The sequence below is a fragment of the Equus asinus genome, chromosome 24, assembly GCF_041296235.1.
Source record: "Equus asinus isolate D_3611 breed Donkey chromosome 24, EquAss-T2T_v2, whole genome shotgun sequence".
In the NCBI taxonomy this organism is placed as follows: domain Eukaryota; kingdom Metazoa; phylum Chordata; class Mammalia; order Perissodactyla; family Equidae; genus Equus; species Equus asinus.
The window spans coordinates 43,599,812-43,627,475 of NC_091813.1; the positions used below are offsets into that span (position 1 = coordinate 43,599,812).

The 27,664-nt window shown below is 42.4% G+C and overlaps 1 protein-coding gene across 7 annotated transcripts in view; it reads right to left on the bottom strand.

The window, feature by feature from the left end:
- Positions 1–27,664, bottom strand: part of SCML4 (Scm polycomb group protein like 4) — a 112,262-nt gene that overhangs the window by 40,359 nt on the left and 44,239 nt on the right. For 4 of the 7 annotated variants that reach the window (XR_011497643.1, XR_011497641.1, XM_014868363.3 and 1 more), the window contains 3 exons: positions 21,973–22,187; positions 2,939–3,068; positions 611–811 (listed from right to left, as the gene is read on the bottom strand). Coding sequence is in view for 5 of the 7 variants with exons in the window: in XM_070496169.1 (XP_070352270.1) it covers positions 611–811; positions 2,939–3,068; positions 21,973–22,187 (546 nt within the window). In the remaining 2 variants the exon portion in view is untranslated. Of the gene's footprint in view, positions 1–610; positions 812–1,608; positions 1,647–2,938; positions 3,069–21,972; positions 22,188–27,664 lie in introns of all 7 variants that reach the window. The other 3 variants (XM_014868366.3, XM_070496170.1, XM_070496171.1) reach the window with 2 other exon arrangements.

Sequence of the window (27,664 nt, forward strand, 5' to 3'; positions counted from 1 at the left end):
TGCTGGGTGGTGAGAGGTGGCTAGATTCTGGATGTATTTTGAAGTTAGAGCAGTAGGATTTACTGATGGGTTGGAGGTCGGATGTGGGAGAAAGAGAGGAGTTAAGAGTAAGGATTCAGAGGTCCATTCTTCTTGTCCAGGTCTGGGAGAGTCTTCTCCTCGAGCCCTGAGAGAGGCCTTCAGCACACAGGCTTATTTAAGGCCCCTGGAGCCCAGCAGATGGAGGACGGACCCTAGCCACACCACTGTCCCCCAAGCCTGAAGATGGCACTTTCCTCTTCAGCATCAAATGATTTGGTTATATCAGTTATGAAGATTGTACTTTTCCAATTTTAATCCATTAATATTAAAACCTATATTATTGCATTTTAAAACATTAATAAAAACTTGTATTGTGAGATGATCTTAAACTCATAATTCATAAGGAAGATTTGCCTATAGTTTTCTTTTATTTTTTATGTCAGGCATTGAGGTGTAATTTATAAACAATAAAATTTACTCTTTATGGGGTGTTGGGTTTATGAGTTTTGACAAATGTACACAGTCACGAAACCACAATCAAAATACAGAAACCACAGCCCTCCTAGTACAACCCGCCCCAGGGCCTTACCTGACACCATCTCACCACCATAGCCCTGCTTGACCAGGGAGAAGACCAGCTTCTGCTGGTGGGCGCAGTCGATGCACGCTTGCACGGCCTGCTGCAGGACCGCCGACGGCCTCTCGGGCCCGAAGTGCTCAGGGAGCTGCTGCACCTTCCTCCTCTCCAGGTACGGCCCTGCGTCGGCTTGCTTGTTGATGTAGAGGCAGACTGTGGAAGCAGAAACCCACAGAGCCCTCAGCATCGGGGACCCATCAGGCCAGGGCGCTACTCCTGTGTGCACGGGGGATGCCTCCGCCACGCCTCCTTGACCCCGGCCTTGGAAAGCTAAAAAGGCCACAAATGGGACCAATTCTTCCTAATTTAGGAAGTAAAAGAGGCCAAAGAGCCAATTACCTTGAACTGCCAGGGCTTGCTCTCAAGAGAGGCTCCTGGTCAGGAACAGATGGACAAGAGGGTCCTCTCTGATCCTCAAATCTGAATCGTAGACATTATGGAGGCCCATGTGGGCCATGTGCATAAATGTATGTCCATGCTGGGCATGCACACATACAAAATCCTCCCTCCTCCTTCAAAGGAGCTATTGAGCTACACAAAATATTGTCTATCTTGATCACACATTGTGTATCTCGATCAGACGATGCTGATTACTCCAAGGAGTATATATTCAATGAAATTCTGAAGACAGCGCTATTTACAATCTCAGAGATAACAAGCACTCAGCTGCCCATTTAGTTGAGCCCAACCAATGGTCCCCACACTTTCAAAGTAATATCCCCCATCGGTAAAACATTTTTGAGCACGCACCCCAAAATGTGTTTATTTATAGGTTATATGCATTCTTAACTATATTAATGTATTGCATACATTTTAAAATGTAACCAAAAAATACAAAGTTTTAAAGGATAAGATAAAAATAAATATCAGTGGTAGGTGATATTTTCTTCTGTACACTAACGGTTGCTCTTATGTCTTCCCCACCCCCACCCGGGGTATGAGCATCTTACCTTGGGGGCCACTAGTCCGAAGGAGTGTTGAAGAGGGGCTGTAAGAGGAGACCAATAGCACTTTGGAAGGATTAAATAGTAATGGCAAAGGTGAAGAAAATTAGTTTTTATTGAGCATCTACTACATTCCAGGCACTTTATGTACTTTATCTTGTTCGATTCTCAAGAGAAGCCTGGGAATTATTACTTCCTTTACTAATGAGGAAACTGAGGCTTAAAGTGGTTAGATGGATGCTCATAAAGTCTGTAATTAGTGATGCAACAGTGATTTGGACTCAAGTCTTTCTGATGTCAAGGCCTGTGCTCTTTTCACTCATGCCAGACAACTGAGGAAAATCTAATTAATAAGGGACCTTCACGCCAGGCACTGTGCTGGCCTACAGAGAAAATGGCAAACCAAATCTACATGGTCCCTGGCTTCTCAGAGCTTAGGGCCCTGGAGGGGAGGCAGACACACTCAGAGAATCACAGGATGTGATATGGGACCGTGGCTGTGAGAAACACTAGGGAGGTGCTGGGAGAGCCCGTCCTGGGGACCCTGGCAGGAAAGCCAGTGAAGGTTTTCTTCAGGGAGGGAGGACTGAGCTGACACACAAGGGAGGAGGGGGGTGACAAGAGGGGTGATCATTCCAGATGGAGGGAAGAGAATGTGCTAAGATCCTGTGGTGGGCCCTAGGGACTGAGAGGAGAGCAGCGAGCTGCAGGGCCTTGTTGGCTGTATTAACAAGTTTGGTCTTTACCTAAGAGCAATGAGAGGGGACTGAAGGGGTTTAAGTGGGACGACAGTAGGGGGTTGTTCGTGCTGAAGGAGGACCGTGTGCACGTGTGTGCATGTGTGAGAGAGACATCACCCGATTGCTGTTACTCTTATGAGGGAACTGTTGGCTGGTGGACGCCCCATGAGAGGGACTGGGCTGAGCCCGACTCTGACTGGATTGGAGGGCGCCAGGTGGGATTAAGGGAGATTAGGATCCTTAGGAGATCTGGAAGTCAAATACAGTGGTGGAAACTCTTCAAGGTGAGCAGGCTCTCTATTGGTGTAGAGGAAAGCTGGCTCTGACAAGAAAAATCTAGGCTGCCAACCACTCTTTCTAGTCCTACCCCAAAGCAACCAGCTGAACCTAAGATGCATTGAAAACCAAGTTTCATATAATCCAAGCTGTGAGACACCTACACTCATGTTCTCAGAGGATTTCGTCATCCTATCCGCTGTCCAGCTAACACACTAAATCCTTCATCTGAGCTATCACAGTGGCAGCTCTTTAGTTCACAAAGTGATGCTAGATGATGGGCAGGCCATCACAGCCTTGGAGTTCATTGCTTGACCTACCTGTAAGAGCCTGTGGGGCCCCCAAGCTGGGTATGGTGGCTGCATCCTGAGGGATGGAGCTGAGGTCGGGCTCTGGCGTACTCCGTGGAGGGGAGAGGGCTAAAGGAGTCATGAGAACCCGAGACTTGAGCTGCAAGAGAGAGCCCATTTGGTCAATGAAAATCTGGAAATGTTCTCTACACCTCCCCATCTTTCCTGCATGTCAGTTAACCACTGCTACTCTATCCTGCTTCCACACCTTTCTATTGGGCAGCTTTGGAGGCTGAACTTCAGATTCAAGTTCATGATCAAGGTTCATGTTTGGGGTCATACTCAGAGGTCAGGTCTGCACCCCACCCTTACAGTGGAGCCACCCAGGAAATGACTGTCAGGCAGTGGGTGTTGGAGCACATAGAGGTGGGAAGAGGTGAAGCCTGCAAGCCCTCAGCGTCAGGATGCAGGATAGGGGTCAATTTCCAGCCTGAGCCCCTGTGCTCCCTAGAATCCTGTGGACAGGGTTTTCCCCACAGCTACCCAGAGTCTGACCCCGAAGCTCTCCTCATTCTCTGAGCTTTCTGCTTGCAAAGATCACTGGATCCTGCTGGAAAAGAGCTCAGGAGCCATTCCTGCAGGGGCTGACATACTGTTTAGTGTTTATTTTCTATGTGGAGATTGTCAAAGGCAGCCTGAGTGTGGACATGATTGTCTGGTAAAAAGAAGCAGCCACCTTGAAGGTCTCACTTGAAATAATTAGTGAGGGGCTGAAAATTGCTGTGATGGAATAAGGCGGAGACAACTGGTTGATGATGTCAATACCAACAAGTCATTCTCCATACCAAGGTTTGATAGACAAGTTTCTAATCTTAGCTCTCCACCCCAAAATAATGAATAAATGAATTACTCCACCTCTTCACCACTGACCTTCGTCTGGACCCCACTCTAGACCAATTAAGCCAATCTCTGGGGGTAGGACCAAGGCATCAGTTTCTAAAGATATTCAGATGATTCCAATACACAGTTGATGTTGAGGACCACTGCTCAACAACAGTGCTTTTCAACTTTAAGTTGCAATCAATCACCCTGGGGGGTAGGGAGCGTCTCATTAAAATGCAAATTCTGATTCTGGAGGTCTGGGATGGGCCTGAGATTCTGCATTTATAGCAAGCTCCCAGGTGGTACTGATGCTGCTGGTCCATGGACCACACTTTGAGTAGCAAGGATGTAGGTTCTGTTGTTAATATACTTGCAGTCCCCATCCATATCCTAACTTGCTTTCACGGTTTTCAGGATAGAATAATAACAATAGTCACAGAGAAGTAGTATTCCTACTGCTGGTTATCCAAACATTCTACATTCTTTCATTCATTCATTCAACAAATATGTATTGAGAGCCCATTGCAGGGCAGACACCCTTCTAGCTGCTGGGATACAACAGGGAACAAAGCAGACAAACATCTTTGGCCTCGTGGAACTGACATTCTATTGGGTGGAAGCATACAATAAACAGAATAAATAAGTAAATGATGTAGAATGTTATAAGGTGATAAGAGAGCTGAGGGTGAAAATAGAGAAAGGGCAAGGGAAGCACAACTGAGGAGCTGTACTTTAGGTTGAAATTTTAAAATAGGATGGTTAGGGCATTTCTTGGGTGACATTGCACAAAGATTTGAAGGAGGTGTGAGAGCAAGTCATACCAGTGTCTATGGAAGAATATTCCAGTGAATGAGAATATCAAGTGCAAAGGTCCTGCGGCAGGAGCATGCCTGGAGTGTTTGTGCAACCGTCGGGAGCCCAGAGTGAGACTGGAGAAGTAATAAAGCCACAGGGCTTTGCAGGACACTGTAAGTTCTTGACTTTTACTCTGAGCTCTTTTGACCAGAGAAATTACAGGATCTGACTGATATTTTAAGAATCTTTCTGTTGAGAAACATTCTTAACTGTTGTGTTGAGAAGAGTTAGAAGGAGCGGAAGTGGGAGAAACACTAATCTAGAGGAGATAAGAGATGATGCTAGGTTGGATCATGGTGATAGAGTGGAGGTGATGAGAAGCAGACCGGTTCTGGACAGATCTTGAAGGTGAAACCTGCAGGAGTTACTGACACACTGGATGTGATGGGTGAGAGAAAGAAAGAAGTCGAAGATGACTCCAAGGGTTTGGGCTAGGAAGGCTGCAAGTGGATAAGGCTTTTTTGAGGAGGCAGTGAAGAGGGGTAGGGAAGACGAGGGGTTAGTTTGGGACATGTCAAGTTTAAGATGCCTATTAGACATCCAAGTGGAGATGTTAAGTAGGCAGGTGCATATAGTAGAGTATGGAGTTCTGGGGTAAAGTGTGAATGGAGATATAAATTTGGGAATCATCAATATAGAGTTGATATTTAAGGCCATGATAATGGATGTGATCATCAGAGAAGTGAGTGTAGATGGAGAAGAAAAGGATCCAAGCACTGAGCCTGTCAAGACTCCAACTGAAGAGACTGGAGAGATGAGGAGGAACCAGCAGAAGAAACCAGGAAAGAACATCCAGTGAGGTAGAAAGAAAACCGGGAGAGTGTGGCATCGCGGGAGCCAAAGGGAGAAAGAGTTTCAAGGAGGAGAGAGTGATCGGCCATGTCAAATGCTCTGCTCAGACAAGTAAGACTAGAAGCGGCCATAGTATTTAGTCTCCTTTCAACAAGAGAGGTTGAGGTACAGTGGGTGGGGTGGGAACCTGGTTGGAATAAACTAAAGAAACAATAGGAAGAGAGAGATTGGGATCAGGAGGTAAAGTCAACTCTTTCAGGGAGTTTTGTCATAAAGGGGAGCAGAGAATTAGCCATAGCAAGAGGCAAAAGTAAGATCAAAAGATTTTTGGCCCACAATGAGATATCATCTCACATCCATTAAGATGGCTACTATCAAAAAAAAAAAAAAGAAAGAAAGAAAGAAAGTAACAAATGTTAGTGAGGGTGTGGAGAAATTGGAATGCTTGCGCACTGTTATGGGAATACAAAATGGTGCAGCCGTTATGGAAAACAGTACGGAGGTTCCTCAAAAGACTAAAAATACAATTACCCTGCAATTCTACTTCTGGGTATATATCCAAAAGAATTGAAAGCAGGGTCTCCAAGGGATATTTGTATCCTCGTGTTCACGCAGCATTATTCACAATAGTCATTGTGGAAACAACCACAAATGTCCATCAAAAGATGAATAGATAAACAAAATGTGGTATATCCATACAAGGAAATATTATTCAGCCTTAAAATAAAGAAGAAAATTCTGAGACATACTACAACATAGATGAAACTTAAGGACATTATGCTAAGTGAAATAAGCCAGTCACAAGCAAACACTGTTTGATCCCACGTAGATAAATTCATAGAAACAGTAGAGGGGTGGTTGCCAGAGGTTGGAAGAAGGGGAGAGTGGGTAGTTGTAGTTTAACAGGTATAGAGTTCTGGTTTTGCAAGGTGAAAAAGTTCTGGAGATCGGATGAACAATAAGGTGACTATACTTAACACTGCTGAACTGCATACCTAGAAATGGTGGACAGTAAATTTTATGCTATGTCTTTTTTTTTTTTTAACCACAATTAAACATTTGAAAAAATTTTAAAGATTTTTTTTGTTTTTTGTTTTTTTTTAAGATGGGAGAAATAAGTGTTTTAATGCTGATGGAAATAATCCAGTAGAGAGGGGGAAGTTGGTGATACAGGAGAGTGCGTGGAGAACTGCTGGCATCAGCACTTTGAGTAGGTAAGAGGGGATGAGATTTAGTGAATAAGGAGGCTAGAGCCTTAGAGAGACATGCAGATCTTTCATCTACTGCAATAGGAAGGAAGGCGAAATATGAGTCTGGATGCTGGGAGGAGTGGATGTGGGGTGGCAGCCTGCAGAAGGTCTCTTCTGATGATGTCTACTATCTAGTGATGCAGGAAGCTGAGTGTGAGGATGGAGGAGGAAGGCGTGTTAATGAACTGGGAGGGTGGCAGAAGTCAGGGAATGGAGTGTGGCTGCTGAGCAGCATTGAAAGCGCAGTGAGATGAGTGGAAGTGAATTTAAAACGAGACCAGTGAAAAGAGAGCACCTTGGCTGCACAGGGATTTATGGGTGCACAATCTGGGGCTCTTGAGAGAGACCTTCTATCAATCAGAAGCTACAATTAGTAATAGAGACTTCATCTTATTCTGAGTTTAGCATTTGAAAAATTAAAGGGTCCTTCATGTATCAATACACGGCTAAATATTACAAAAATAATTTAAAATAAACCTCAGTGGTGGGAAGGAGTGGATCAGAAACCTGCTGTGACTCAGACACCGTGACTTTGGCGTGGTTTCCTCATCTGTCAAGTGTGACGAGGGCACTGCCCTGCCTGTTCTCCCAGGTCATGTACCAAGTGTCCCCCTGATGGTCTCCCTAGGAATGATATTCTGCTTTTCATGGCTTGTGAGGGAGAGGCTGGTCGTGACAGTCCCCAAGGACTGTGGCTATCGGGCTGTGGGCGAGTCTTCGCAAAATCCTCCTTTATAGGCTTAAAGCAGTCTGACTCCCAACATGCAGATAACAATGTTGGTGAGGAAAAAAACAGATATGTCAAAGTGTCATTTTTTTACCCTGTAGTCTTTAAGTAAATCCCACAAAGATCCTCATGGTCCTTCCCTAGAAAGATGATGATGATGATAGTGATGGCAGCTGGGACTTATGGTCAGGCACTGCTACTGTTCTCGTAAACTTCATAATGACGTGAACCTCTAATGCTTGCTCACTATTTTAATTTTTATTAGAGGGAGCTCTGTCCATTCAGCCCACCTCCAGTGAAGTCATATAATTACAATTGCCTGTTACATCCGCCCATCATTTCTGCCCAGGTGAAGCACTGAAAGGGATTAGAACAAGTCAGCTGGCTGCAGGGAAAAGCTTCTGCATCTATCCAACCTCTGAAACTGCTGGGACTTTCAAACAAAGAAGAAATCTCATGCAGTTGTGGGTGGTACATGACGTTTTAAAAATATCCTTTCGGTAAAACAATAAATCATCAGTAGGAGAACCCTTTGACTCAGCATTCTGAAACTTCTACCTCATTGCTCAATATAAACAATAAAAAATAACCTATCCTAGGGGGCAAGCCTGATGGCGTAGTGGTTAAGTTCACACACTCTTCTTTGGCAGCCCGGAGTTGGCAGGTTTGGATCCCAGGCATGGGCCTAGCACTGCTCATCAAGCCATGCTGTGGTGGCGTCCCATATACAAAATAAAGGAAGATTGGCACAGATGTTAGCTCAGGGACAATCTTCCTCAAGCAAAAAGAGGAAGATTGGCAACAGATGTTAGCTAAGGGCCAATCTTCCTTGCCAAAAAAAAAAAAAAACCACAAAAGTAACCTATCCTAGAAAAGGGAGTCATCCATGATTTTAGAAAGGTCCTAAAATAGATATGAGCCTACAGGCTAGGAACATCCATTTGGTGTGATGCAGGGCCTGGTCTGACAGACTGACCTCTCCCATGTGTGGAGTGAGGAGCTCCCTCTGTGCCCCAACCTATCCAAGCCATTCGCTGGCAGAGCATTTGTCTTCTTCATTGCTAGGTTAAAGAAAATTGTTTGTTTTGTTTTGTTTTTTAAATGAACAAAATAAAACAGAAGGCTCCTATCTTGCTATCTAATGCTATTCTTCAATAACAAGAACCAACGCTCCTTAGAGAAATGGCTGATTCTAGGACTAGGGCAGGAAATATATAAGGTGAGCCTGGAGCATCTTATTGTGCCAGAAAGTAAGAAAGTACTAAATAAACACACACACACACACATACACTCACACACATACAAAATGGTAGGGGTAGGTCATAGGGGCACAGGAGCCAACTGCAAGAGCTTCCAATGGCCAAATCTGGAGCGATGTGTGTGACAAATGAGGATAGCAGTGGTGGATTATAATTCAAAGTATACAATAAATATCCATGACTCCATACTGACATCAATGAATGACTGATACATACATGGAGGAAAATAGACATATGTCCCATGCATAAAAATTGCAAACAATTTATTGCAGAGCATAGCTCTCCACTCCCTAAGTGTGGGTTGCATATAATGACTTCCTTCCAAAGACGACAGTATGGAAATGGGGAAAAAAGTAACTTTACAGTGGAGAAACCTGACAAACAGCACCTCAACCACGTGATCAAGGTCACCATCCACAGTCACAGGCCACATCAATAGTACACACCTTTGATAGGATGTGCTGGGAAGGACACCTTACCTCCAGGATCTTATTCCCAAAAATGCAGAACCCTAGTCTAATCATGAGAAAAACATGAGACAAACCCAAATTGTAGAACATTTCACAAAATACTTGACGGATATTCCTCAAAACTGCCAACATCGTCAAAAACAAGGAAACTTTCACAGCCTAAGGAGACATGACAACTAAATGTAATGTGGCATCCTGGGTGGATCCTGGAGCAGAAGAGGGAAAAACTAATGAATCTGAATAAAATATAGACACTATTTAATAATAATGTATTACTATCGGTTCACTAGTTGTGACAAACGTACCATAATAATAGGGGAAACTAGGTGCTGGGTGTACGAGAACTCTCTGTTCTCGTACCTTTGCAACTCTTCTGTGAATCTAAAACTATTCTAAAATATAGTTTATTTTTAAAATATTGAACACACGATCAGGCAGAATAAACTGGGTAAAATGGAGAGGAAGGAGGGAAGAGGGGCCTCTTTCTTGGCAGCGTGAGACTGGAAGAAGATTTTCTGCCCAGGACGCCTTGCTCTGACACACAGGAGCTAATCCTTGGCCTTCAAAGCCAACAACTTTGTACGGATGCTGGCAAAGTTGGCACCTTTACCTGAAATTCAAAACCTCCATCAAATGGGTGTGGCTACTCGTTTTCCAGGGCACGGTTACCAATGGCTGCTGGAGGGGCTGTGCTTTGCCTGTTTAAGTATCGTGGTGGGATGAAGCAGAAGAGCAGAGAGTCGGTCCCTGCCAGCTGGAGTCTCAGCCAAAGGGGGCTGGGGAAGCTGGGATCCGCTCATCTTTTTTCCGTTTACGGATCCAAAATGAGGGCCTGGAGAGTTTCTGGTTCCAGCTGTCTTTCAGGGGAAGATCTTCCCTAAGACATTTGCTAGAGAATCACTGAAAAGAGTCGTTTGCAAACTGAGATGTGTGGCCAAGGGACACTAAAGGAGTAGGGGACAGTTGATGTAAAATTCAGGTATTTGTCTAGAAATATGTAAGTGGGGCAAAAACAGAGGTACTACCTAAAGAGTGTTTGATAGACCGACAGCAAGAGGTTGGTAATTGGAGGTAGAGAATGTGGTTGGGGGCTTACGAAGATGTGTGGAGGCTGCCTGCCCATCTGCAGAGGATGAACCAACAAAGCAAAATTTAAAAGTAGGTTTGGGGTGGCAGAGGGCACATGCGGTGGAACACTAGCTTTTGAATCCAGCTTGGCCACTCTCTAACCCCATCCTGAGTCCCTTACTTACGAGCCTGCCTCTCCTCATCTGTAAGGCAAGGCTAATAACACCCCTCGCAGGGATGCGGCAAGAATTAAATGTAAACGTTCAGCATAGGGCTAAGGCCAAGTGAGAACTCAATAAATGTTTATTATTATTGCTGTTAGTATTATTGTTGTTATTATTAGAAATTCCAGAAAAATGCAAATGAGTTTCAGGTTTCTAGTTCGTGCAGCCATGGTGAGGAGCGGGAGGGGTGAGGAGCCGGGGCGGGGGGAATTGCCCATCTTTTCGAGGACCCATTTGCATTTTCTGCGCTTGTCACTGGGATCACATCTTCACAAATCTTTGCAAACCTACCCTCCTACCTCCTACCTCGCAAATGATCCCCTCTGAGAAGTATGCTCTCAATGCATCTTGCAATGGCCCCTAAGTGTTGCTTAAGCAACAGCTGCCCTTTCCAAGTTGCACCAATTAAGTAAGTCTAAAAAGAAACAACATCACTCATTCCAGTAGGCGGTCATTTATTCAGCAAATACTTACTGAGTAGCTACTGTGTGCCAGGAACTGTTTGAGGTGCTGAGGATGCAGCTGTGAATGGGTGACATAAGGTCCCTGTTCTCAATGAACTAATATTGTAGTAGAAGCAGACAAATGATACACAACAAAAATGTCAAATTGTGATAAGTACTACTCCCAGAAGTAAAATATAGTGATGTGATGAAAGGGTACCACGTGACCAGGGTAGGCCTGTATGGAGGTGACTTTCACATTAGGATCTGAATTGCAAGAGGGAGCCTGTGGCGAGCGGGAGAGAACTTTCTAGGCAGACAGAGTGGCAATGTAAGCCTCCTATAGCTTGGCTTCTTCAAAGAACCAGGAAGGCAAGGTGGCCGGAATTGTGGGCGAGAAGTAAAATGCTGCAAGATGAGGTTAGCTGGGTGGTCAGGGGCAAATCATAAGGGCTTTCTATGTCAGTTTTGTGCACTGAATTGTGTCCCTCCCAAAAAGATATGTTCAAGTCCTAACCTCCACCACCTGTGACTGTGACTTGATTTGGACACAGAGTCTTTGCAGACGTAATCAAGTTAAGATGAAGCCATACTGGATTAGGGTGGGCCCTAAAGCCAACGACTGGTGTCCTTATAAGAAGGCGGAAATTTGACACAGATGCAAACAGGGAGAACACCATGGGACAATGGAGGCAGGGATTGGTATGGTGTGTCTACAGCCAAGGAACACCAAGGATTGTTTGCAACCACTAGAAGCCACAAGAGGCAAAAAAGGATCCTCCCCCAGTGCCATCAGAGAGAGCATGGTCCTGCCAACACCTTGATTCCGAACTTCTAGCCTCCAGAATCGTTGTTTTTAAACCACCCAGTTTCGGGTACTCTGTTACAGCAGCCCTAGGAAACAAATACAGTCAGATTAGGAGTTTGGATTTTATTCTAAGAGTTATGGAAACAGAAGATTTTAAGCAGGGAAAGACACAACCCAGTTTTTGTTTTATAAAGATAAACATGGCTGCTGTAGAGAATGGATGAGGGTAGGCAAAGTGGAGAAAAGAATGCTAGTAAGGAGGTTATCACATGGTCCAGGGAGAGACACTGTGGCTGAACGAGGGTGGACGGGAGGGAGGCAGAAAGAATTGGTTGGATTCAGGATGTACTTTGGAGATGGAATTAAGGTGATGGGTGAGAGAAAGTGTAAAATCAAGGATAACTTCTAGATTTATTCACATAAATTTTGTTTCGATAGTCTATTTTTACTACATTAGTTTTAAACATTAGCATCTTACTTGTTGTTGATTCAGTTAACTTTGGGGGAGCCATAATATTGGCTTTGTCTGTAAGTTTCCAAACATTCCTCTTCTAATACTCAAGCAGTCAACCCTCAGAATGGGACAGGAAAAGTTCTGTGCAGAACATGTGGGAGAGGATATGAAGAGAAGGAGAGCATCTGTATTTCCTCCTCTGGGAAATGGACACTTGGAACTGGCATGATTTCAGTCATCAACTATACATTGCTTGACGTACAGCAGGGAAAGGGCGAGAACACAGGACTGGGATTCTAATCCTGGTTCTGCCACCAACGCACATGGGACTGAGCAGCTCACTCAGTGCCACTGGGTTTCATCTTCCAAAGCCATTAAATCAGGTAGAGTTGTGGTTTCTAAGTTCTCTTCCAACTCATAATCGTGTATACACCTTGCATTAGACTACTTATGAAAACAATAAAGAATTTCAGACAAAACCAGTGTGAGTATCATATTCTGAGTGTTGATTAGAAGAAATGTGGCATCTTACATTTTTTGGAGTGCTGGGAATATGGAAAACTGAAAACAACAACAAACAACAGATAAAATGTAAGATTAGTTAAAGTCCAGAGTAACTGACAACACATGAAGAATAATCAGGCCAAAATACAGGTGAAATCTAGGCCTTGGGAATTGCTATGGAGCTCAGGGCTCACTCAAATGGCCACAACCACAGGGTAGAGGTGAGCCAGCTGTAAACTTGTCCTGCCCTGCCCCCCACCCACATCCGACTATAAGGAAAGTTGCCTTGACACTGGGGGAGGGAGTGTGCAGAATCCCCAAGAAGATATTGCCACAAGCCAGATCTCACACAGATTTGCAACTCAAATTCACGGAACTTGGACAATCAAGAAAACGTCAGGCTGTGAATTTAGTTAAAAAATGACCCAATCTGGCAGTGCCCCCAGGTACCTGGAAAAGCAAACACAAAACACCTGCAGAGAAAGGTCTCAAAAAAGTCCCAAAAGTAATTTTTCAAAGTTGATGAATAACACAGCCCCAAATACCCAACACACAAGGAAGCAAGGAACCAGAGCAAGAAGGAGCAATAAAAACACACGACAGTAAAACTCCTCAAATACTTAAGATAATTCAATTATCAATCAGGCTTAGAGTATAAAAACAACTGTGATACTATGTATAAAGGACAAGCTTGAAAATATCTCTGGAGAACAGAAAACTATAAAAACTAGCTATGGCAAATTTGAAAAAGAACCAAATTTAACTTCTATAGATGAAAAATATGATAACTAAAATTAAAGACTAAATGGACAGATTTAACAGCATATTAAATATAGCTAAAGAGAGAATTGGTGAGCTGGAAGATATGTCAGAGGAAATTATCCAAAAAATAGCATAGCGACAAATAGATGAAAACTATGGAGGAGAGATTAAAAGGCAGGGTGAATGTGAGAAGTTTTAACACTAGGCTTCCAGAAGAACAGGTTGTAGAGAATGGAACAGAGGCTATATTTGAAAGGATAATGGCTGAGAATGTTCCAGAGCTGATGAAAGATTCTAATCCACAGATTTAGGAAGCCCAACAAATTCTAAGTAGGATGAATAAAAAAGAAATCCCCAGGTAGACACAACAAAGCAAAATTATAGAACAGCAAAGACAAAGAAAAAAGTCTTAAAATTAGTTAAAAAATATTAAATGTTCCAAGGCACACTCAAATAAGCTAGATAGACAGCTGAGTCCTTGACAACAATGGACACGAGAAGACAAATGGAATAATATCTTCAATGTGCTGCAAGGAAATAACTGACAACCTAGACTTCTACACCCAGAAAAAAATTTTTTTTCCAGAAATGAAGGTGATATAAAGATACTTTCAGAAAATAAAAAGTAAGAGAATTCATCACTAGAGAACCTATATTAAAAAAACTTCTATGGGGGAAGACGTACTTCGGACAAATGGAAAGTAACCCCAGGTGGAAGATAAGCAAAAAGGAATGAAGAATTTTTAAAAAGTGCTAAACAAGCAGATGAATCTAAATGAAAATGACTCTATAAAACAATAATAATTATGTCTGGAGGGGTTAAAAAAGCAAAACAAAATTAAAATGTGTGACTACAATAATATACAAGTAGAGAGAGAAATGGATCTAATGTGTTCTAAGGTCCTTATATTACCCAGAAAGCAGTACGAGTAGAGAACTTTAGAAACTCTAGTAGGTAAGCATGCTGCAATTTCTGGAAGAATCAGTAATACAATAAAAAGAGTGCTTAAATTTCATTGAGTAGTAAAGAAAAAGATAAGTAATGAAAATAATCCAGAAGAAGGCAGGAAAGACAGGTAAAAGAAACCTAGAATGAGTAGGACCAACAGAATACACAAATTAAGAGAGAGTTAAACCCAAATGTATCAGTAATTTCCTTAAACATAAATGGACTAAATGTCTCTTTAAAAGACAAAGATTATTATACTGGGTGCTGTGGATTGAAATGTGTCCCCCAAAAGATGTTGGAGTCCTAACCCATAGCACGTGTGAGTATGACCTTATTTGGAAATAGGGTCTTTGCAGATGATCCAGTTAAGGTGAGGTCATTAGGATGGGCCCTAATTCAATATGATGGTGTCCTTATAAAAAGGGGGAATTTGGACACAGAGACAGACACTACAGAGGGAAGACAATATGAAGACACAGGAATAGAATGCCATCTATAAGCCAAGGAACGCCTGAGACCCCCTTCCTCAGGAACCCACCCTCCCTCACAGCCCTTAGAAGGAACCAACCCAGCCAAGACCTTCATCTCGGACTTCTAGCCTCCAGAACTGTGAGACAAGGAATTCATATCGTTTGAGCCGCCCAGTTTTTTGTATTTTGTTACAGCAGCCCTAGAAAATTAGTATACCAGATTTTTTTTTTTTGAATCGTGTCCTCCCTCCCTTCCTTCCCCTCCCCGCCCCTATTTGAGAAGGATAACTTTGTCTATAGCTTTCCTTGGGGGCACGTTCCCCCTTTAGACTCACACTCTTCCTTCATACAAAACTCCCTCAGGGTTCTGAGGAGATGGTGTGGGGAGCACAGTTACGGGAAATTGAATACCTCACCGTGTTTAACCTCAGACTTTAGTCTAAAAACTCGCCTGTTGGAAATGCAAATCAGCTCCAACAACAAGTTTGTAGCCAATGACCTAATTCCATTCCTAGCAGTCAGCTTGTTTCTGGGTCTGTCCATACTCTTTTCTCCCTGCACTTGCAGGAGAGATTAAACAGCCAAGGGATGGAGGGGCCAGTGTCGTTTGGCCTTGAGGCCTGCTTCGGCAACACACCCCTCTATCAAATCTGAGATCCTACTTAAACGATCTTTGCACTAATACTTCCCTAGGAAAACAAAATTACCCCAATGCAGTATACTGCCTGCATCACGATGAAGACAGAAGGGGGTGTTTGAGGTGGGAGGGGAATCATCCAGCTCTCTTGTGACTTTCAGAGGTGCAAATGGGGCGAGGACAGGATGAGAATGCTGGAGTTTTCTTCCACCAACTCTGTGTTGGGTTCAGATTCTCCTCTGGGCCCAGAGAGGCACTGAAACTGGTGAAGTGTAGCTGGAAAGGGATAGGGGGCTGCTTTGCGGGGGGTCAGGAAGAATGGCTTAATTTCCTCCCATTAGAGGGAAGCCAAGAGAGGAGACAATGAGGCCGGTACTCCATGGGTACCAGGAAAGAGAAGGAAGAAAAAGGAAAACAAAAAACACCATCACTGGCTAAAGTGGAATTCAGAGAAACAGATCTATCCCTGAGAATCATTTAATGGAATGCTGTCCACTATGCCTTGTGACCCCAACAATCTTTAGCAGAGACCACACATTGCAAGGAATGCTTGGTGTGACTGGGTTTCTTACAGAAACTGGCTGGGGGGCCAAGTTCTATACGTCAGCAGCCATGGGCTCAGCCCAGAAGATGAGAGATGGGACATGGGACATGGGACATCCGATTACAGGCATCCTGTGCACAGCAGAACTCAGAGCAGTGGGGAGCTGGAGCCTGCTGATACTGATCCACAAGGGATGATTAAATTTTCAGGAATATTGCAAGTTGTTTGTTAAACACAGAGATAATTAAAAATTAAAGTATATACACTTACAGAGTATTAATTAAATAAAATATACTAAAAACAAGGTAATAGACACTCAAAGCTCCTCGCTTTCTAGTTATTTAACTATGGCATCTGTATGGAAACACAGACGCCAGAGTGAACAGCCGCACATCTCTTCCCAACTCTGTGTTCAGGGCATCATCACATGGTACCTTGAAATTGGCCATGTCGAGAATATTTACACTTTGAAAATTAGCAAATGCTACAAGTTGGGGCTGGATTTACTATTTTGTTGACTTATAGACTTAAGACAGTGATGGAAAAAAATGTTAAAAACGCAAATTAAACTTAAAAATGCCTCTTGTCTATAGCCGTTATACCGTGAATTGAACAAAAATTGAAATATTTTTTGTTTTAACAAACTATTGTCCAATTCAGCAGAGAAGTCAATCACATCCTTGACAAATGAGCGAAGTTCCAACATACAATGCACTGTTTACATTTCTCTTACTTCTTAACATAAGCAAAAATATCAACTAACGTTCATGTCGGAGTTACATCAGAATGCTGTTGGGAGACATTTACCAGCATACCACTGCCCGGATCCACGGCTGAGCCTCCACCTTGAGCCCTGCTCCAGCCCTGGGTTAGGGAGTGGGGGCAACAGAGGATCACAGGAGAGACAATCCCTACTCTAGGTGCCACCCACTGTTCAGCCTGAGGGAACGGCCCTGCCCTGTGCCTGTGTAATCATTTTCCCCATGGGGCACAGGTGGCACACCATCAACAAAGGGGACCTTGAGAATAGGCACAGGAAGGGTTATCAGATACCCATTCTTCCCTCACATACTACTAAGCTTCATTTGATGTTTATAAATATGACTCTAAGGCAATAGAAGATCTGGATAAGCGAAGAACATTGAAGCCAACTCAACAGTTCTAACGAAAACACATTTTAGAAAGAGGCTTTAAACAAGTGTTGAAACAAGCAAATGAAACCCTTTCTACTTAAGTTTGAACATTCTCGTAATTGAGATTTTTGTGAGCTTAACTTCCTTATTACCCAATGCCAAGAACATATACTTTTTGGGGGTAAAAAGGATGACAGTAAGAAAGAGCGAACAAAACAAAATGTTGCATTTACCCATGTTTATTAGGGAATTACTTTCTTTATAAAGCGAATTTTCCAGTTAACAGAAGACTGTCCTTTAAGGACTTAGCAGAGACTGCTGGGCGTTCCCAAATATTCCTGCTCCCTTCTTTCTTTATTAATGGAATCCCTGAATTTTAATTGATTGCCTTGTCACTCAACACTACGTTTTCCTACTCCCTTGGAGCTAAGTGTGGCCAAGTGACCAAGTTCTGGCCAGTGAGATGCAAGAGTGAGGCATGTGTGCAACTTTGAGGGTTGGATCCTTAAACAGGAAAGACGTGCCCTCCACTACCTCTGTCCCCATTCTGCTGGCTGGACTAGTGGGATAGTGGGAACCAGAGGTTCCATTTTAGAGCATGAGGTAGAGACTTTGTGTTAAGGTGGCAGAGCAACAATATAGAAGGAACATGGGTCCCCAACTCCACGGAGCCCTTGTGTCAGCCCCAGATGGCCTTTCCAGACTTGAACATGTGAGAGAAAATAGTTTATATCTTCTTTAAGCCACTGTGACGTGGGCTTTGTTATAGCAGCTGAATCTGTATCCTGAATGATACAATGACCAACATTTTAGAAAATTTTAACCATTTGTTTTTAATATTTCAGGGATGATATTCTTTCTAGAATATGTTACACTTTTCTTAGCTCATTAAATGGAGCAGAGAGAATATAATTTACTCTTTTTTGAATCAGGAAGTATGATTACTATTCTGAACAATAATGCTAAGAGATTGCTGAGGTGTACAGGGCTGCTGGCCTGACAGTAAGCAGCCTCAGGCTGTGGGGCTTAGTCAATTCATGCCTAATGCCTGCAATTTCCCTGGCTGCCATCACTATCAAACTATCAAGGATCAGATAAGAAAATAAACATAAAGTGCTTAGGCCCAGAGCCTCAAATGTAGAAATGCTGAATAAATGCTGTGCATGACTATTACTGCTATTAGGATTAATTATTAGTATTACAGACAAATGACTATTTTTAAAAACCCAACACTTTATTCTTCCTGCTTAAATCATAAAGACACAGAAGCTGGAAATCCCACTATTTGAAGACATTATAATCAGCTGAGTCTACAGAATGGAAGGTAGCATTTCTCCTTGGTGTAGACCCTTTCTCTTTATTGCTTTAAAAAGATCACAATGGGGGCCGGCCCCATGGCTGAGTGGTTGAGTTCATGCACCCTGCTTTGGGGGCCCAGGGTTTTGCTGGTTTGGATCCTGGACGTGGACCTAGCACTGCTCATCAGGCCATGCTGAGGTGGCATCCCACATAGCAGAACCAGAAGGACCTACAACTAGAATATACAACTATGTACTGGGGGACTGCGGGGAGAAGGAAAAAAAACACATTGGCAACAGAGGTTAGTGCAGGGCCAATCTTTAAAACAAAAAAAAAGACTTCGATGGTCTTTTTAGCCATGAAATGTAAGGAAAATCTACCTGTTGACCTCTGAACTAAGGACGTAAACCAATAGCCGATGCTTCAAACTGAGATGTAAGTGTTCTGTTTGATAATGAAGAAGGCTGTTTTCACGGCAGCCAGAGCACAGCTCTTCAGAGAAAATAGGATGTTAAGAGGTTTTGGCTTCCTTTGACTGGGGCGAGAAGGGGGCAGTAAGGCCATAAAAAATCTCACAGGAGTGAGCAGGCCCCAGCTGCAGGCCTGGGCCGAGAGAGAGATGGCCAGGTGGACCCTGGGAAGAGGCATGACCTATGACCTCTGGAGCACTGACATCTGACTGGCACTCTTCTGCCTGTAGTTCACTCTGTTATTCTCAAGCCTCAGAGAAGGGGTTAAACGTCACAGCCTGTGCTTGTCGTGCTTGGGTCTTTAAGGGAGAGGTTTGTGCTCCTACTTGGACCAGAGAGTTTCCACGTATGCAGGGGCACAGGGATGACTGACAGAGCAGCTTGGGACAGCACCAGTCAGAAGTGACAAATGTCAACCAGCATAGACCTGTGATACAGTCAGCAAGGCCAGGAGACTCAGAATCTCCTGGGGAAGAGCCTGCCAAAAGCTCAAACACTCACTATTTTATTATGATAATATTGTTAGCACGAATATATCATAATAACATCATTTTCGACATAAAATTATATTGTCATTTATTATTTTATAATATTGATATTACTGTGCATTTTATTGTTCTGTATTATTAATATATCATATAATTATCATAATTACTATTATTATCCTCTCCGTGTCCAGCTGTGCGCACTCTTCTTCCCCAAAATGTCTTCCCCTTCAAATCTAAGGCTATTAAACTGCTATAATCGAGCTTGTGAGAAATGCATCTACAATCAAGGTAAATAAACTCTGAAGGAGGGCTTGGAAGCATTTCTTAGTCATAAAATACAAGACTTTTAAGACTAGACCAAGTAATATCTTATTTCCCTTGCTCAGGATTTTTTAACAACTTCTGGCTCCCCCACTGCGTCCCAGATAGTTAAAAACTGCCAAATTAGTGACCATTTGGTAAATGGAATGAAACCGTACACTTTCCTTGCTGGCTTCTCCACAATTAAAACCCTTTCATTAATGATAAAATGGGGCTTCAGGGTCTAAGAAATTGTCAAAATAAAACTGGAGAGACTTAACAGGTTGCCAACTTTATTTTGCCAAGTAAAGACATTTTTTTAAATTACCAAATCCTGACAACAGACGATATTTAATAAAATAAAATTTGACACCAAAATAGTAGGAAGCAGATATTTCAGAATAAAGGATGATCCTTTAAGTGAAATCATTTCAGCTTTGCGAAGACTTTCAAACAGTTCTTATTTTTCCTGTGTCATCATGAGTGGGTCGGAACGTCATGCAGACTGGCACCTGGTTTGGAGCCATTCTTCTCAGAAGCTAAGCCCCTGACTTGGGGAGCCACCTGGAAGCTGCTGGCCTGAAACAATTCCCACACATTTCCCCAAATATTTGGGAAGTAGACTCAGGAAGGGCTGTGGCCTGTTGTCCCCAGAAAAGAAACCCTTTTGGGCACGAGTATGAGACCTGCCCACTTTGTGCAGGGCCTGTGTCCTCAGCTGACCACCCCAAGGCTGTCTTCCTGCCCTGAGGTGTCTCCAAGTATTAGGAGCACTGAGAACCACCCTTCTGAGGAGACAGGAAAATTGCAAAGTCGAGTTCATTCCATGGAGTGAATTTCCATTTTTCCTGGCCCCAGAAATGCTGTGTCTGTTGGTAATTTTCATTCTTGGGTCACAGCTCCCAGGGGAGTAGGAGAAAGCCAAATAGGAGAGCGAAGTTTGCAGTGTGTTTCTTCAGACCCTGGATGTGCTCCCTAGCTCTATAAACAGAAGGGCTGCCCTGCTCCAGCCTTCCAGATGCAATTCCCAGACCCTGGCAACTACACAGGTAGCTGAGCAGGAGGACCTGCCCTGTGCCAGCTTCGGAGACACAATTCTGAAGCTGGTGTGCCCATGAGAAAAAGGAGGCTCTCTTTGTCAGAAAAAATAACTAGTGACAGAAGACTTTACCTCAGGAGATGGCTGAGTAAAAGCTTCTTTTACCAAAACCAATGACCCCCAAATAACTTTGAGTCACTTTCCCCCCCACCTACCATTTTTACTTTCCAGCAGTTGTAAGAATTGTGGAAAACCAAAGGGATAAAGGTTGAATTCATTACCAATTCTTCCGGAAGCTTTGTCTTTCTGCTGACCTGAAATAATTTCCACACATTTTCCTAAATATATGGGAGTTAATTGCCAATTTGCATTTTGGTTTGAGTATTCAGATCTAAAGGTGGAAACATAAGCTCTTTATTTCCAGAAAAACAAATGAAGGAAAATTTCTGTCGCTCATTTTCTAATGACCGAAAGGCTTTTGCAGAACAAGGTCAAGATTCTTTCTTCCCTAGCAGCCTCTTCAAAACCATCTGAGAGGATAAGCTCTCCCCTGGGTTCGGGTTGCTGTATATGATTGCAGTTACATCAGAGAACTTACTCTCCACCCCCCAGCCTCTCCAAATCATTAATTCTTAAAAGGGTCATGGGATTTAAATTTTGCCTAATATGCCTCCTTGTAGCCAAACTTGACGTCAGCATCTTTTATAAGCAGGAAACTATGAATTAACACCCTGAATTTTCATGACGAGTCCCCTTGTTGGGGCTGTGTTTGGGAAAACTTTGACAGTAGTCTCCTCACATTATTAATTTAAATGTCTCAGGAACATCATCTGCTTCTACTGAAATAAATGACAAATCAGTTCTGGAAAGTGGCTTCGAGAGCTGCTCTAGTAGGCACAGTTAGGGGAAAGCTCAGTATCTGAAACACTAATTCAGATGCGAGGCTTAATAATGTGTGTTTAGCTATGACCTTAAAATCTGCTCGCCTTACAACTTTCCCCATCTGGTGTAATTTGCTTTCTCCACTTGTAAAAATGCACACGATAGCAACAGCATGCATTGTGTGCCATGTTAGAATAATGAGGCCTCGGCCATCACATGCTCCATTGAGAGAAACTTATTCATCCTGTCTTTACCCAGCTCCCAACTTTTCATCACATTTTGCAGTGGGGTTCTGCCCAAACACCCGTGCCCCAGCCCAATACCACTTTGGAGAAAGGAGATGATGGAGCCGTACCTTGTACCCGGGTTTCCGCCCTCTTTTCTTTGGGATCTTCACTGCTGGTAAAGAACCAGCTGAAGCAGAATAAAGATTATGAACTGCCATCTTCATAGGTGTTGAGTGAAGTGGGGGTCGGCCTCGCTTCCTCCCCGGGATCCTCTGAGACTGCATGTCTGCTGGTGCCAGTCTTACAGAAGGAAGTGACAAATCGCTCACAGGCAGAAGAGGTGCTAAGAATTAGTCCAGACACAAAGCAAAACAAAAACAGAAGTGTTTGTTTGGTTTGCAAGGCAAACATGGATCTGGTTTGGTGACTTTGGCCATACCGACCCCTTGTTGGAGGAGAAGACCAAATGCGAGAGAACCAGGCACCACTACGAGCTTTTACGGTGCTGTTGGGCTCCTGGTACAGTTTCAAGGACAGCTAATTTCCATGGGGCTATGGTGAAAGTGGGGAAGATACTGGCGGGGTGAAGAAGACACTAGATTCCCGGCTCCAAACACAACTGATAGTGTCACCAGCAACAAGACAACTTTATCTATCTGTGTCCCAGTTAATTCAACTTTGAACTAATATAATAATAGTATTTAACACAACCATTCTCTCATATTTACTCCTATCCCTTTGGTTGGGTTATAAATTATGACCTTTTTTTCCATTGAAAGAAATTTAACAGTACAAATCAACTGTATTAAGGTGGATTATGTCCCTCTATCAAAATGGGGACAGAGATTTGCATACAGAGATGTTCATTTATCATGATTCAGAATTGCAAAAATAAAATGGATACAATCCAAATACCAAGCAATAGAGGAATAGTTAATATATCTACAGAATAAAACAATCAACTAATTAAAAGCCTTTAACAATACTCTTTTAATAACACGAGGATGAGTGAAAAAGCATCACATAAATTGCACATAAAAGTTATCTCAACTATGCAAAAACTTTATCCGGTGAAAAAGTGGAAGGAAACGTGCTAAAATGCCACCAATGGCATAGATGGTGAGACTCTGGGTAAGTGTTTACCATGAACAAATTCTTTCCCCCAAGCAGATACTATACTATCCCCCACATACTATAATATTATTAGCATTAAAAATTCTAATAATAAGGTTCTCAGGTAGAGTTGCCTAAATCTTGCAGCAAGAGGTGGGTGATCAGCCCCAACCCAGAGAACGTAGCAGTAGCATGAGTTCAGGGGTTGGATTTCCTGGAATGTTCATGAATGTGACAAATGGGACAGAACTTTAGACTTTAGTTCAGGGGTGATGTTAGGTGATACAACTCTGAGGATTAGTGGTACCTAACAGTGGAAATGAGAGGTTCTTGCTCAAAAGGCTGCAGAAAGAGTTGGGAAAGACGAAGAGGCAGTCCCTGCACCCTGGTCTGGGATGCACAGCAGGGACCAGATTGGTTTGCTCAGTAAAGAAAATATCAAATAGTGGAAATTCTTAAAATCATGACGGGGGAAATTTTGGGCATCCTCTATAGATGTAAGTTCACTTCATTAATTCTCCGAATATTAACAGTACTCTATCAATAGTCTTGATTGTTCTCGGAAATAGCATACCTAGTAAATAGAGTTTTAAAGCATAAATTTATTTATTGACTGCATTGTTAAATATTTCAGGTAGATTGACAAGCTGTTAGGTATCAATTTTCCCTGTTTTTGCCACTTTAAGAAAAATATTATATCTCACTGATTCTAAGATGTGTATTTCTCCACACATTAACGTCTCTGAAATCAGGATGTACTCTACAGCATTGTAAGGATGTCAGAATTCCATAGGGAGCATTTTTCTTTTCTTAGTGGTACATGAGATAATGATGTGTGATATAATCAAAGGCATCTGAGAGTCAAGGAATTATGGCCAACAAAGATAAGCCCACCAACATGTAAAGGAAGACGCACTCTGTTTCTAGACTTAGTGTCTGTGCTCCACAGTGCCATCAAATACCCAAAATAGTCATTTTCCAAACAGACGCTTCCAAAAACATTGGAAAACCACCAAAATTCATTCAACAACATTTCTGCTATGTGAAACTTGGTCTGAGTCCCATTTTGAACTATCATGGTCAAGTTTCTGCTTCTTCATTATTAGTTTATCTTTACAGACTTTGGAAACAGGAATTTTTCCTAATATAGGACATGTTTCTCTACCTTTCTACTTAGCCTCTAGTGAGGAAGGGGGTCAGCAATATATCCACTAACATCAAGATCAAAAGTCAACAAGAGCAGGGGTGGGGGGGGGCAGTTGGGGGACTAGCCTGGTTGCACAGCGGTTAAGTTCATGCACTCCACTTCAGTGGTCCGGGGTTGGCCAGTTCGGATCCCGGGCACCGACCTATGCACTGTTCATCAAGGCATGATGTGGCAGGCATCCCACATATAAAACAGAGGAAGATGGGCATAGATGTTAGCTCGGAGCCAATCTTCCTCAACAAAAACAGGAGGATTGGCTGCAGATGTCAGCTCAGGGCTAACCTTGTAAAAGAAAAAAAAAGTCAAGAAGGGGCCGCTCGGTGGCTTAGTGGTTAAGTTCACACGCTCTGCTTCTGCGGCCTGGGTTCGCAGCCCAGATCCCGGGTGTGGTGCTACACACCACTCATCAAACTATGCTGTGGTGGTATCCCACATACAAAAGATAGAGGAAGATTGAGACAGATGTTATCTCAGCAACAATCTTCCTCACAATCTTCCTCAAGCAAAAAGAGGAAGATTGGCAACAGGAGTTAGCTCAGGGCCAATCTTCCTCAACAACAACAACAACAAAAGTCAACAAGAGAAAACTCATGATCAGAGAAGACATTGCATCTCTTGGAATGGAAATGGGAGTCCTCTTGGAGGGTCAATTGGCTGCATTCCTTCACTGGTGAGTTGGGATACTCTGCTAACTGAGATACTCCCTCATGAAACTCTTCTTGTTGACTAGGTTTTGAACAATAAAGGGAGAGTAACAAATTAATTAGCACATTATCTGAAGGATTTGTATCCCTCAAAATTACGCTTAACTATCCCCAAATTTCTCAATATGTCAGAAAAAAATTCCTGGGAAAAGAAGTCATCTTTTAAACTGGATTCTTCTGTTGTTCTAATTCCCTCTCCCTACTGGTAGGAAACGCCAAGACTTGTGCTACTTCCCACTGCCTTCTGTAGAAGCACGTCCATCTTAGGAGTGTGAAGGACCTTCCCACATAACTAAATCTGATCAATGAATCTCACGCTAATGGAGCAACAATGAAGTGTTTTTGTACCAGAGCAGTCGGAGAGGTACTTGGAGATAGGAAGTTTCCTCGATTCATCACACCTGAATGATTACATATTTAACCCATTAATCAGGTAGGTGCTGTTCCCCAATTCCTTTGTCACAAATAATTACAATTTGAACACACAAGTAAATACAATTTTAAGTAATGAGACAGAGCACTTTTCAAAATTGAAGAGATTATTTTAACCACAAGGGAGTCTCAAAATCTCTTTTGGGATAATTTTAAAGAGTTGAGGAAAAGTACGTACAAAATGGTTCTTTCAATAACAGATCCAGACACTTTGGAAAAGATAGTCACAAAAGACCAAAGTCCCCAAAATCTCCCTTTCCAAAACTAAGACATGAAAAAAAGAAAGTGAAAATAGCAAAGATCAATACTGAAAACAAGGAAGGGTCTCCATCTCGGAATGCAGTGGAAACAAGAGAGACAGAATGTTTTTAGGGAGAACATAACTATAGAAGATAGACAGGGACAATTTATCAAATAGTTAAAGAAAAAGTCAAAGTTGATAGAAAAGGAAAATACTCAAAGATATACTAAGAAGCCATCAACAAGAATGAAGAGGCTCTCTGTGTCTTAAAAAAATTTCATTAAGAATGAACAACAACAAATCCTAATGAAAATAATACACACAAAGGCAAAGGGAAAAAAATTTATAAGCATTTGGGCAGAACAAATAGATCATGTACAATAGGAAAAATAAGCAAGCTAGTTCTCTTCAGCACCATTAGCCAGAAGATAACGGAATTACCGTGGTGGCCTTTTTTTCAGGTATTTATAGTTGCCACACTTCCTCCCACCACAGGGCCTTTGCATAAACCCCCTCTGTTTATTCCTCTCATTCTTCATCAGTTAGCTCAAGAAGCTTGCCCTGAGCTCTTGTTAGGATTTCCCAAGCTTAGAGTTCCTCAGCTGTGACTACTGCATGTGCAGCCTCCACTATAAAACCTGGACAAAGGAAGCAGATGGGAACACGAAGTCTACACCACCTGCTGTGCCTCTGCCCTAGGATCATCCCTTTTCTGCCAGCATCCATGACAGGGTGACAGGCTAACTTGTTTGCTTGCAGAGGATAAAATCTCAGACCCTTCTCTGTTCTTCATACAGATTTAGTAAGAAATGGAAAGACTTGTATGAAGAAAATAGCAGTTTTCAAAATTCTACTTATGCCCTAAAATAAAACTCAATAAATAAAAAGACTATTCTGTTATTGGATACATGGATGTTTTTAAAATATAATTTTCATCTAAATTATTTTATAAATTAAATGCAATCACATTAAAAATCCAAACTGACTTTAAGGAAAAAAAGGACAAGACAAAGGCCAGCGGAGGAGATGTGTCCACCTGGTTCATAAAATGTATCATAAACCTATAATAGTGGCAGCAGTATGGTACAGGAATAAGAAATCACATCAACGGAAAAGTTAGTCCAGAAATTAACATATAATAAGCTTTCATTTGTTTGAAATTTAAGATTATTTAGTATTAATGAGGAAAGCTCAACAAATGATTTGTGGACAACTGGCACTTAGAAATGAAAAAAATTTTAGGTATATTTCAGTAAAATAAATTCTAGAGTAGTCTAGAAAATTCTAAAATATAAAAAATAAAAGAAATATTAAGAATTACTGAAGACAAAATAGGTCAACTTTTTTTGAGTGTGTGTGAGGAAGATTAGCCCTGAGCTGACACATGTGCCAATCTTTCTCTGTTTTGTGTGGGATGCCGCCACAGTGTGGCCTGACAAGCAGTGCCGGGTCTGCACCTGGGATCTGAACCTGTGAACCCTGGGCCACCGAAGTGGAGCACAGGAACTTAACCACTATGCCACAAGGCTGGCCCCTGGGTCAACATTTTTATACTCTTGGGATGTATGATAGAAAACTCAGGAAGCACAAACGGAAAAACTGATAGACATGACTACCTAAAGCTCAAGTTTTCGTATAGCAAAAGTAAAATCACGAAAAAAGTTGAAAATGAATGAAAATCTATGGGAACTATTTACTACATATTGGACCAACAAAAGGTTAATACAAAGAATTCCTTCAAATTATTGAAATAAAAATGAAGACTAGAAAAATGGGCAAAGGATATAGACAGTTCACAAAAAAAAATTAAAAAGAGAGGAAGGAAGGAAAGAAAGAAGGGAGAAAGAGAAATAGTCAAATATCACGAGAAAAGATTCTAAACTTCTCTGGTAACCCCCCCCCCAAAATAGATTGAGATATCATTTTTTGCTTATTAGATCGATAAATGTGCATAACCCTGACATTGCATGTTGCTGAGGGCTAGAGGAATGGGCACTCCCATTTGCTCTTGCTAGGGGTGCAAATTGGCTAACCTTTCTGGAAGAAAATTTGAAAATCACTTAAAAACTTTACACATGCACACTTCGTAAACCACTATGTCACTGCTAAGGATAAATCCTAGG